The sequence below is a fragment of the Microcaecilia unicolor genome, chromosome 4, assembly GCF_901765095.1.
Source record: "Microcaecilia unicolor chromosome 4, aMicUni1.1, whole genome shotgun sequence".
Taxonomy (NCBI): Eukaryota; Metazoa; Chordata; class Amphibia; order Gymnophiona; family Siphonopidae; genus Microcaecilia; species Microcaecilia unicolor.
In genome coordinates this window covers 58,183,563-58,197,101 of record NC_044034.1, presented here as the reverse complement: position 1 = coordinate 58,197,101, position 13,539 = coordinate 58,183,563, and the positions used below count along the sequence as shown (strand labels likewise).

Genomic DNA, 13,539 nt, shown 5'->3' with positions numbered 1-13,539 from the left:
GAGATTTCTGTTTAAAGTGATTACAGGAAAGTCATTGGTTGCAAGATACAGACGTGAACTTGGGGAAGACTCATGGGACACCCTAACCCCAGAAGAAAGAGGAAAAACCACAGAAGAGGTGGAGGTGCACTGGTTCACTACGTATCGCAATGGAAGCCACAAAAGGAGTAGGGGGAGATGGCTCTTCTCAAACAACGAAGGAAACATTTAGATGGATTAAAGGGTTTACTGCAAAAACATCAAATTTGACTCGGCACAGCAGCCGTGTTTCAGGAGTCTACAAAACATATGATGAACATCAAAAAGTAACAGCCATAAAAAAACAAGTTGGAGTAATAGAGAATACATATAAAAAACTACAAAACATATGGTGAACATCAGAAAGCAACAACCATAAAAACATGGTGGAATTATGTTCAATACATAGAATATATGTACCATATAAATTATAATAAAAAACATAGGCACAAAACATATAATTAGCGCTAATGACATACACATGTATGTAAAGTATGTATTAAAAAGGATTTTTACATAAAAAGGTGCTAGTGAGGATTAGAATGTGCTAACCTTATGATGTCGATTATAATGTCAATGTGGATAAGAAATTTCCTTATCAAAACTTTGTACACAAACGGGGTATCAAACATAACCCTGCAAAAGGAAAACACACATAGCTGACAAACAGGGGGATAACTTAAAAGGAAAGAAGTTGAGTGACGGGCATGTGCTTGAACGTAATGCCGAAAACATCTGATATCTGAAAAAACTATTATCTGAAAGAGCTATAAGGAAAAGGGTTACCCTCCGGTAAAAAGCTGTAAAGTATCGTTTAGTGGACATTTTATATATAACGTTGTTAAAAAAACTATATGATATATAAGAAAACCTGTTTTTGATGCTAATGTAAAAAACTCTGTAAATAAAAGGGCTATTGCCGTACCTTTTTGAGGGAAAAAAGAAGAAAAGAAAGAAGGGGCAGGACACACGAAACACTAATAAAACAAAGGGAGAAAATAATATCAAATTCGTCCGAATGCTGATAATCTCCTAGGTGATGGGGAGTGCCGATGAACTTATAAATTGATATTAAGTAGAACTATATGCAGTATTTTTGGAAAGTGCTTTTAAAAGAATGTATATTGCATTATGAAGAAAAAGAATATGTATCGAAAAATGGGGACTTACCAGAATGAGAGAAAACAAAATCTTCATGGACTGCCAGTAGAGGTCTCTGTGAAGTATCAAGAGGGGGTCCCTGTTACGTCTGTTATTTAAATGTTTAAAAGTGTGCCAAAAGCTCAATAACACTTCCGCGCATGTTTGTATATAGATATCCTGGAACATTATCATACGGTTGTGAGAATGAGCAGTAAAAACATATCCGAGTATCAGAAAGGTAGAAGTGTGTCAGAAAATCTTAACTAGATAAGCAGTGTATGTTGCAACATCTATATGTAGGTAAATAAACACTTATGTAAATGTACTGGGGTATTTGAATAAAGGGACAGGATTGTGCAAAAAAAGTTATGTAAAAAAAGGAAGAGTTAAGTACAGATACACAATATAAATACCCTGCATGGTCTTAAGAACATTAAGGTTGCTAAACCAAAAGGTTGTATTGTCGCTCTTAAAAAGATTTTTGTAACAAAGGCAAGCATAAAATATATGCAAAGTATATGCGAGTTCTTAAAAAGATCACTGAATTATCAGTCCATCGTGTAACAAAGATTTGATAAATAAGGGTTTCAACTGAAAGTATGTGTACTTTGATGCATGGGCACTTATTCAAACATACTAGAAACATCTGAGTTCAAAAAAAGGGGGCATGGAGGAAATAATATACATATTTAATGGGTCTCGTCAACAAAAGTTGACAAAAAAGTGTTGAAAAAAAGACAAAAATGAAAAAATACCTTGCTATGTTGGAATATGGTTTCCATCAAAAACTTACAAATGAATACACAAGTAAAGATGCCATATGTGTAAATATATGCAAATCATAAAAGATCGAGAGACTGTTAATCTAAGGGTGAAAAAACCTGTAGATGCACAAGTTAAAAACCTTATAGCAATAAGAGGGACATAATCGAATGGGGTGCCCAAGTTTTCCTGAGGACGTCCTCGCAGGACGTCCCAGCGAAGGGGCATGGAAACCCATATTATCGAAACAAGATGGGCGTCCCTCTTTCGTTTCGATAATATGGTCAGGGACGCCCAAATCTCCACATTTAGGACAACCTTAGAGATGGTCGTCCTTAGAGATGGTCGTCCCCGGTTTTTGGCCATAATGGAAACCGAGGATGCCCATCTCAGAAACAACTATTCAAGCCCTTTGGTCATGGGAGGAGCCAGGATTCGTAGTGCACTGGTCCCCCTCACATGCCAGGACACCAACCGGGCACCCTAGGGTGCACTGCAGTAGACTTCATAAATTGCTCCCAGGTGCATAGCTCCTTTACCTTGGGTGCTGAGCCCCCCAAACCCCACAACTATACAACACTACCATAGCCCTAAGGAGTGAAGGGGGGCACCTACATGTAGGTACAGTGGGTTTCTGGTGGGTTTTGGAGGGCTCACATTTACCACCACAAGTGTAACATATAGGGGGGATGGGCCTGCGTCCGCCTGCCTGAAGTTCACTGCAGTAGCCACTAAACTGCTCCAGGGACCTGCATACTGCTGTCAGGGAGCTGGGTATGACATTTGAGGCTGGCATAGAAGCTGGCACAAAATATTTTTAAAGGTTTTTTTAGGGTGGGAGGGGGTTAGTGACCACTGGGGGAATAAGGGGAGGTCATCCCCAATTCCCTCCGGTGGTCATCTGGTCAGTTCAGGCACCTTTTGAGGCTTGGTCGCAAGAAAAAATTGGCCAAATAAAGTCGGCCAAGTGCTCATCAGGGACGCCCTTCTTTTTTCCATTATCGGCCGAGGACGCCCATGTGTTAAGAACGCCCCAGTCCCGCCTTCGCTATGCTTCCGACATGCCCCCGGGAACTTTGGTCGTCCCCGCGACGGAAAGCAGTTGAGGGCGCCCAAAATCAGCTTTTGATTATGCTGATTTGGGCGACCCTGGGAGAAGGACGCCCATCTCCCGATTTGTGTCAAAAGATGGGCGCCCTTCTGTTTCAAAAATGAGCCCATAAGTTAAATATATGCAAAACATAAAAGATTGAGAGACTGTCAATCTAAGGGTAAAAAAACTTGCAGACACCCAGGTTAAAAACCTTATAACAATAAGTTAAGGCACTTATGTGTGTATGTTATGACGGTATAGTGAGTGTATATGTAGGTTGTGAAACAGAAGTATGTGTTAACATTCATATGAATATGCAAAAAATAAAAATAAAAGATAAAAGGGGAGCTAAACAAAAACAAAGGGAGGGTTGAGACCATGATGATAAACTGAAATGGAGGAGTGGCCTAGTGGTTAGGGTGGTGGACTTTGGTCCTGAGGAACTGAGTTCAATTCCCGGCACAGGCAGCTCTTTGTGACTCTGGGCAAGTCACTTAACTCTCCATTGCCCCATGTAAGCCGCATTGAGCCTGCCATGAGTGGGAAAGCGCGGGGCACAAATAAAAACAAACAAACAAAAAAGTACATATCCTGAAAAAAGGAACAAAAATGTACTCTGGTAATACTATTAGCTACGGACAGACCAATGATAAGAGTGAATGTAAATGCAATTAGTGGTGGTCTGAGTTGTGGTAGTTTATTTATATAACGCACAGAAAGTTGTAGGGCTATCTGAACAAATATATCTTTGTATCATAAATACTCTAGATAAAGTGTAAGAAAGGTGGTAATGTAATACCTAGCCATTACAGAAAGTCGAGACATTATGGATAAAGCAGCAAAGGTAAGATTACAAAAAGTGTTTATATTCAATATCTACGTTCAAACCTAAAGAATTGTAATTGAAAATCAATCTTTGCTCTTCCCGTAATAACATGTTATCTGTGATATTTCTATGCCAATTGCTTCTGAGGACTTTGAAGACAAAAAGATTTGTCAGATATAGAATGTCCTGTTTCCTTCCAATGTAAAACCAAAGAGGAAGATTCAACACTTTGCTTCAGTCAGCTACGATGTTCAATGATTCATGTCTTTATAGACCTCTTGGTTTTGCCTACATAGGCACGGGAACATGGACAGAGAATGACATAGATAACATTGGAAGTGGTGCCATCGGAATCATGTTATAATCTGTATTCTTTTCCAGTACTGGGATTTGAGAAATGTGTAATTTCCAGAGCATGTTCACACACACTGCACTTGCCACATCTCGTATGTCCTGAAAAAATGTCTCTTGTGTTTTCAGATGTGGCCTCTGGTAAACATGAGGGAACTAGAATCTCTTTCAAGTTCTTTTCACAGGAGTAAGCCACCACTAAGCGCTTCTTCTTAAAACATTTGTGTTTTTACAAGATGTGCCAATGATGCCTAATAGAGCTTCTTATGTGTCTTGCTAAATGAGAAAATTTTAATGTACACACAATATCTAGTGTTTGTTTCTCAGCCTGGAGGATAGTAATTGATCTCTGCCTTCAACTGCAGCTCTAGCGTATCCTTCTTTTACATGTTTCATGGGATAACCCCTGTTTTGGAATCCTATGAGCCATTATTTTAGATTGGTTGGTGAAGTCTTCAAAATCCGTGCAAATCCTTTTTAAACGTAAAAACTGACAAAGTGGTAAATTCTTTTTCAAAGTGTGATGTTGGTAGCTGGTATAATGAAGGAATGCATTGCGATCAGTTGGTTTCCTAAAAAGGGTGGTTGAAAAATGATATGTGTCTTTATGAATAAGCAGATCAAAAAAACTGATTTCTTTTTCATGGTACTGTATCTTAAAATGGAGATTGGTATCCTTAGTATTGAGTCAGACAAAAAACTCATTTAATGATGTTGCATCTCCTTTCCAAATGAGAAATATATCATCAATATATCTCTTACAGAAGAGGACTCGTTGCTTGAAAGGATGCTCTTCTAAAAATGTTTTCTCAAAATGTGCAACATACAGGTTTGCTATATCGGGAGCCATGCTGGCGCCCATGGCCGTACCTTTGATTTGCTGATAAAAATTATTTTAAAAGCAAAACTAATTGTTGCTAAGTGCCATGCCTGCAAGCGTAAGAATGAACCTATTGGGGATGCACTTATGAGTAGTACAATCCCTTAGTGTTTCTTCTATAATCTGAAGGGCTTCAAATTGCGGAATATTCATGTATAGTGAGTCAATGTCTAAGGTGACCATCAGGGTATTGTCTAGATCATCATCGAATTTTTGTAGCAAATTGATCATATGTGTTGAACCTTGAACATATGAAGATATTTTAGGAATGTAAGGTCTTAGAAAAAAGTCCACAAAAATCGATAAAGGCTCAAGAATAGATCAATTTCCTAATATAATAGACCTGCCTGGAGGGTGAGTGAGAAATTTATGGATCTTTGGTAGCACATAGATTGTGGGAATAATAGGATCTTTAGTGAGAAGGAAGTTGGTCTCTTTTTGGGTGATATATCCAGCTTTGGATGCAAATTCTACAATGGAAATAATGTCTTTTTGTAAATCTATTGTGGGATCAGAGGATAAAGGGGCATAATAATTTCTGTCATTGATTTGTTTCTCTATCTCAGCTACATATTCAGAGCGGTTGAGTATGACTATTCCACTGCCCTTGTCGGCCGGTTTGATCACAATCTGGGTGTTCTTAACAAGACTGTGCATGGCGTACCTCTCTTCTTTGGTGAAGTTGTAATAACGGGGTCTCTTCTTTGTTTCAATCTTCAAAAGGTCCTGTTCCACACAAGAATTGAATGTTTGAATAAGGGGATCTGTGGGGCCTGATGGAACCCAGGTGGAAGTTCTTTTTACTACTGAAGTATTTATACTGATAGGCTGTTTTAAAAACAACGAATGATTTGAAGTTTTATCGAGAATTAAAAAGAACAACACGTGTTTGGAAGGCATTATATGTCGCTGTGGGGACAAACAAAAGGCCCTTCTGTAAAACCGATGTCTCTATTGGATTGAGAGATGTATTTGACAAATTGAAAACTGAAATATTTACCTCCAACTTTCTTGGCGTTGTCCTCTGTTTGCTGGTATGTATGGGCGGCATTCTGGACAGATAAGGATCGTGTAGATGTTCTATCAGGTTGCTCTGGTTGAATTCGTGACTCAATTGGGCTGTTGAGAGGTGATCTATAAAGATCTCCCGATTCACTTCTAATGTGTTTCCTGCTTTGTTCAATGGGGATATTTCCCTAGTTGGTGGAATAACTTGTTGGGTAGTAGGCTCTTGGACAGTGCTTATCTTAGGGACATAAAGTCTAGCTTTAGAGAAGGGATAGATGGATCCCTTTTTGTAGTCACCCTTGTCTCGTATGAATGTCCTTACCCTATACACCAGAATGACATCAATAGTTGAGGAGATCCTTAGGGAGAGTGCATGCAAAGTATATCCATAACGTTATATATAAGACTAGCACAATACAAATTAGTTCATAGAGGTTATACAACTCTTATGGCTATGTATAAAGCTGGTAGGAGGGAGACGTCTGGGTGCTGACAAACCCTGCCCTCCCCACTGCAGACAAACTCTGTCCCCTTCCCTACCCACCCCGAAACCTCCCTTTCCTACCCAAGGGTCTGCAGGGTTAATATGGCCTTCAGGGTAGCAGTGGGCCCTCTCTGCTGCTACCCGTTGGCGCTGCCTCCAAAATGTTTATGTTTATTATGTATTTGATATACTACCTTTATGACAAGACAATCAAAGCAGTTTACAATATTAATAAAGAAGGAAAATAAATGAACTACATATAATCAATAGGTAAGCGAACAGATAGGAAAGAAAAAGCAAATATATCAAAGATAAAATGGCACCTGATTCCTAGCGCTTGTCTCGTGGTACCAAATTAATACTGTCAAGTACTAAGCATGATGTAAATAGGAACAACAAACATAGTTTGAAATGTCTATATGCGAATGCCAGGAGCCTAAGAAATAAGATGGGAGAGTTAGAATATATTGCACTAAATGAAAAATTAGATATAATAGGCATCTCTGAGACCTGGTGGAAGGAGGATAACCAGTGGGACACTGTCATACCGGGGTAGAAATTATATCATAGTGATATGGTGGATCGAATTGGTGGAGGGGTAGCATTGTATATTAACGAGAGCCTTGAATCAAATAGATTGAAAATTCTGCAGGAAACAAAACACTTCTTGGAATCACTGTGGATTGAAATTCCTTGTGTAAAGGGGAAAAGGATAGTGATAGGAGTGTACTACCGTCCGCCTGGCCAGGATGAACAGACGGATGCAGAAATGTTAAAGGAAATTAGGGACGCAAACAAACTAGGCAACACAATAATAATGGGTGATTTCAATTATCCCGATATTGACTGGGTAAATGTAACATTGGGGCACGCTAGGGAGGTAAAATTTCTTGATGAAATCAAGGACAGCTTTATGGAGCAGCTGGTACAGGAGCCGACGAGAGAAGGAAAAATTCTGGACCTAGTTCTTAGTGGAGCGCATGATCTGGTGCGGGAGGTAATGGTGCTGGGGCCGCTTAATAACAGTGATCATAATATGATCGGATTTGATATTAGCTTTGAAGTAAGTATACATAGGAAATCAAATACGTTAGCGTTTAACTTTAAAAAAGGAGACTATGATAAAATGAGAAGAACGGTGAAAAAAAACTTAGAGGAGCGGCTGCGAGGGTCAAAAATTTACATCAGGCATGGATACTGTTCAAAAGCACCATCCTGGAAGCCCAGGCCAAATATATTCTGCATATTAAAAAAGGAGGACAGAAGACCAAACGACAGTTGGCGTAGTTAAAAAGTGAGGTGAAGGAAGCTATTAGAGCTAAAAGAAAATCCTTCAGAAAATGGAAGAAGGAACCGACTGAAGATAATAAGAAACAGAATAAGGAATGTCAAGTCAAATGCAAAGCGCTGATAAGGAAGGCTAAGAGGGACTTCGAAAAAAAGACTGCGTTGGAGGCAAAAACACATACAAGCTCATATTCAAAGCACTTAGCCTCCCAAAGTTCCATAGAAACCTATGGAACTTAGCCTCCCAAAGTGCTTTGAAAATATGCCTGATAGTAATTTTTTTTTTTTTAGGTATGTTAAAAGCAGGAAGCCAGAAAAAGAATCGGTTGGACCGCTAGATGACTGAGGAGTAAAAGGAGCGATCAGGGAAGACAAAGCTGTAGCGGAGAGATTAAATGAATTCTTTGCTTCGGTCTTCACCGAGGAAGATTTGGGTGGGATACCAGTGCCGGAAATGGTATTCGAAGCTGACGAGTCGGAGAAACTTACTGAATTCTCTCTAAACCCGGAGGATGTAATGGGGCAGTTCTACAAACTGAACAGTAGCAAATCTCCTGGACCAGATGGTATTCATCCCAGAGTACTGCTAGAACTGAAAAATGAGCTTGCGGAGCTATTGTTAGTAATATGTAATTTATCCTTAAAATCGAGTGTGGTACTGGAAGATTGGAGGGTGGCCAATGTAACTCTGATTTTTAAAAAAGGTTCCAGAGGAGAACCTGGAAATTATAGACTGGTGAGTCTGCCGTCAGTGCCGGGCAAAATGTTATACTATTATTAAGAACAAAATTAGAGCATATTCAAAAGCATGGATTAATGAGACAAAGTCAACATGGATTTAGTGAAGGGAAATCTTGCCTCACCAATCTATTACATTTCTTTGAAGGGGTGAACAAACATGTGGATAAAGGTGAGCCGGTTGATATTGTATATCTGGATTTCCAGAAGGCGTTTGACAAAGTACCTCATGAAAGACTCCAGAGGAAATTGGAGAGTCAGGGGATAGGAGGTAGTATTCTACTGTGGATTAAAAACTGGTTAAAAGATAGAAAACAGAGAGTACGGTTAAATGGTCAGTATTCTCAATGGAGAAGGGTAGTTAGTGGGGTTCCCCACGGGTCTGTGCTGGGACCGCTGCTTTTTAACATATTTATAAATGGCCTAGAGTTGGGAGTAACTAGTGAGGTAATTACATTTGTTGATAACACAAAGTTATTCAAAGTCGTTAAATCATAGGAGGATTGTGAAAAATTACAAGAGGACCTTACGAGACTGGGCGTCTAAATGGCAGATGACGTTTAATGTGAGCAAGTGCAAAGTGATGCATGTGGGAAAGAGGAACCCGAATTATAGCTACGTCATACAAGGTTCCACGTTAGGAGTCATAGACCAAGAAAGGGATCTAGGTGTTGTTGTTGATGATACGTTGAAACCTTCTGCTCAGTATGCTGCAGCGACTAAGAAAGCAAATAGGATGTTAGGTATTATTAGGAAAGGAATGGAAAACAAAAATGAAAATATTATAATGCCTTTGTATCGCTCCATGGTGCGACCACACCTCGAATATTGTGTTCAATTCTGGTCGCCACAGCTCAAAAAAGATATTGTGGAATTAGAAAAGGTGCAGAGAATGGCGACGAAAATGATAAAGGGGATGGGACGACTTCCCTATGAGGAAAGGCTTAAGCGGCTAGGGCTCTTCAGCTTGGAGAAAAGGCGGCTGAGGGGAGATATGATAGAGGTCTATAAAATAATGAGTGGAATGGAACGGGTAGATGTGAAGCATCTGTTTACGCTTTCCAAAAATACTAGGACTAGGGGGCATGCGATGAAGCTACAATGTAGTAAATTTAAAACGAATCGGAGAAGATTTTTCTTCACTCAACATGGAATTAAACTCTGGAATTCGTTTCTGGAGAATGTGGTAAAGGCGGTTAACTTAGTAGAGTTTTAAAAAGGTTTGGATGGCTTACTAAAGGAAAAGTCCATAGACCATTATTAAATGGACTTGGCGAAAATCCACTATTTCTGGGATAAGCAGTATAAAATGTTTTGTACTTTTTTGGGCTCTTGCCAGGTATTTGTGACCTGGATTGGCCACTGTTGGAAACAGGATGCTGGGCTTGATGAACCTTTGGTCTTTCCCAGTATGGCAATATTTATGTACTTATGTATACAAATGTGGTCTCAGCACCGAAACAAGGCGCTCTTGTTGAAGACAGGAGAGAAATTATATCGGGTCAGCAGTGCACTGCTGTTTTTGAATGTGAACAGAGCAGTATAGGAAACAGTCCTGAGGAAAAATGTATTGATACAGAACCGGAAAGCAGAAGAGTCCCGGGCTCCTTTTGAGCAGCCAAGTAGCATTTTCAAAATGATAGCAGACTGCTGATTTTTTACATTTTGGATATTGAATTTTTGTATGGGGATAAGTGCACATTAGAACTTTTGTTTGAGGTTTTAAAACACAGTCACTCTGGTTTTCTGTATTAAATAACTTTGGGAGATTTTTGGAATTAATCATTTTTCCCTCACAGCAGACAGTTTTTTCTATTGATTCATTTTTTCCTTCGAATTTGAAACCAATGATAGGATTGGCCTCCTAATTATTCAACTTGAATTCCCCCACTGGGAGGTTTGAGGTTTCCCTTGTTTACGTATGTATTTACAGAAACCGGTAGTGGCTGGGCTTTATTAACAAACTTTATTCAGTGGAGCATTGCTTACAGAATACTATAAGTTACATGCATCCTTTCTGCATTTGAGCACTGGGAGTTATACCAAGTCTACCAGGTTACACTAGTATTCTGTAATGGAATCTGGGTGACCTGATGCCATAATAAAATAGGCTCTCACTGCATGGCACTGGGGTACCTATAAGGAGGCATCCACTTATATAATTACCCACTTACCCCAGGACTCTATATATCGTGCCTTAATTTCTGAGTGGAAATCAAAGTATATTCTATAACAATGCGTGTAACTTAATTGGTTAACTAGCTAATCAGCGCTGCTAACAAGCAATTATCAGCACTAATTGGCATTAATTACAATTTAAGTGCAGAACTCGCTAAGAGTATTCTGTAACGTGGTGTGCATAAATTCCAAGTCACACAGTTGAAAAGAGGGCATGGTTATGGGTGTGGAATGGGCGGGTCATGGGCGTTTCAAAAATCTATGCGCTTTATTATAGAATACACCTGCTCTGCACCTAATTTAGGCGTCAGGATTTATGATAAGTAAACCATGGCCTAAATGGATGTGACCAAATCTGGTCATGTGGAGAAGCGCTTGGCGTTATTCAATACACTCTGTGGAAATTTAAGCCCATACTATAAAATTTAGGCATACTTTATAGAATACGCCTAGACGTGTTTTATTACCACACGGATTTTTCAGGCGCCATATACAGAATCTAGCCCTTTATGTGCGAAAAAGGTTTATACAATTACCTCCATATTAGAGAATATTGCCCCTGTATATATAGCTGTCACCAATCTACATGTACATTCATTATCACTGATTATCCAGATAGAAGCACTGAATATAGATATTTTTTTTAATGTCATGGCCAGTGTTTTAAAAATCCTCTAATTGGCATTGCTGAATAATGACCCATGTATTTTCAGGGGCCCTTTTACTAAGGCATGCCGAAAAATTGCCTGCACTGGTGTAGGCATGTATATTGGACGCGTGCAGGTCCATTTTTCTGCAAACCTACAAAAAAGGCCTTTTTGGGGGCTAAAAATGGATGTGCGGCAAAATAAAAATTGGTACATGTCCATTTTGGGCCTGACACCTTACTGCCACCCATTGACTTAGCGGTAAAGTCTCATGCATTAACCAGGCAGTAGTCGTCAGCACACACACACTGCGGATTACTGCCCGGTTAGAGCCATGTGGTAGAAAATAAAAAATATTTTCTGCCGCATGTATTGGATGCATGTAAAAATTAGGATTACTTCCCAGGGCATGCAGTAGCCGGGCTGCAGTTCTAGTTTGACGCACGTTGTAGGTACGTAGGCGCCTACGTGCCTTAGTAAAAAGGCCCCTCAGTTTTTAAAATTGTGTGCGTTAAATTGCTATGTTTAAGAATGCTCTATAATATTCATTTAAAGACATGATTATATAAGGAGAATCTGATTGTCTAATTTTGAAAAATGCATATAAAAGTCATATAATGAAAGATAATCATGAGAAGTCACTGTTAATATGCTTTCTGCTATCTGTAAATCTAAGTTGATGAGGAAACTGAAAATTATTTAAGAACTGGATACTAACACAAAGGAATTACAGTTGGAACCTTCAAAACACTACGGTCACAACATTCATAATGCTTTTAGGCTCACAAATTTAGATATGTTAAGCACAAGTTTGAGAAGGAAATTTAAAAAGTCTGTTCTCTGTGTAAGTTATTGCTGATATTCTTTTCAACCCACATAAATAATATCTTCAAAATTATAAAACATTTACCTCATGAAGTGCTTCATCATAATTGTTTGTGATTTTTAACTCTCAGTAAATCAATGATGAATTTTCTTTCACAGAAGAAGCTGTGGAAATAAATTTGATACCTAAGTCATTAAGAAAAATATATTATCTTAACATTTTGGGATAAATTAACACCAGCATCAAGTTTATCATTTCTTGATTATATGCCAACAAAAGCAATATATTGTTTTTTTGCCCAAAATTATATACGTAGTGCCCCATGTTACACAGAATGTAGATATTGGAATTGAGCTATCCAGGCCAGAATGTGCTCAATTCCGGCAATATTTTAGAGCAGGCTCTTCCAGTACCCTCTTGAAATCTGGGTGGTATGGATCTCCACCTCTAAATAGTGGCTTTCTGAAATCAGTATTTATACATGTATGCAATATACAAATATAAATGCCACTATTTACATGTGGATATGTTTTTAAAATAATGGCCATGGAAAAAAATTCTACTTTCTTGACAAAGCTGCTTTGACTGTACTGTCAGGGCTGGTCTTAGCAAATTGTGGGGCCCTGTCCAACCCAGTTCAGCGGGCGCCCGCGTCAGCCCCCCTGCCTGCACCCACCCATGCCTACCACCATAAGCCATAATTTATCAGTTTAAAAGGAGATTTAGAGCTCTCGGAACCCCACCTCACCCCATACCTTGATATGCATCCACCACATTTCAGTAGCAAGCGGCAGACAGCAGCAGCAGCAATTTTCATATCTTGTCAGCTGCCGAGCCCAGAGCCTCCTCACTGCTGCATCCCCCCTTGCGGAAGCAGGAAGTTACATCAAAAGGGGGCAGGACACAGCAGCGGGGAGGCTCTGGGCTCAGCAGCTGACAGGATATGAAAATCGCTGCCACTGCCTGATGCTCTCTACTAAAATGTGGATGCACATTAAGGTACGGAGCAGGGAGGTGTTCTGAGACAGGAGGACAGATGTGCCAGAGATGTGGGGCCCCTAGGAGTGCGAGGCTTTGTGCAACCACCCCTGTCGCCCCTGCCTAAGAGTGGCCCTGTCTACTGTAGAGGGTAACCCAAAGTCAGCAGCTGAGAACTCTCTAATGTCTTATCACCTTTGTCCCTATCTAGCGTAGTCACCCTATGAGGTCTGCTGTAGCTCTTTTAGGTTCCAATTTACTAGTGCATTCCCATTCTGTCTATATGGGGAAAGAAAACTTACTAAATCAGGGCTTTAATG

At 39.6% G+C, this 13,539-nt stretch overlaps 1 protein-coding gene across 1 annotated transcript in view; it reads right to left on the bottom strand.

The window, feature by feature from the left end:
• The window catches only part of ELMOD1 (ELMO domain containing 1), a 90,236-nt gene that overhangs the window by 55,771 nt on the left and 20,926 nt on the right, over positions 1 to 13,539 (bottom strand). Inside the window, exon 2 of the mRNA XM_030199376.1 lies at positions 12,326 to 12,405. Within this exon, the coding sequence (XP_030055236.1) occupies positions 12,326 to 12,345 (20 nt within the window). The 5' untranslated portion in view covers positions 12,346 to 12,405. The remainder of the gene's footprint in view (positions 1 to 12,325; positions 12,406 to 13,539) is intronic.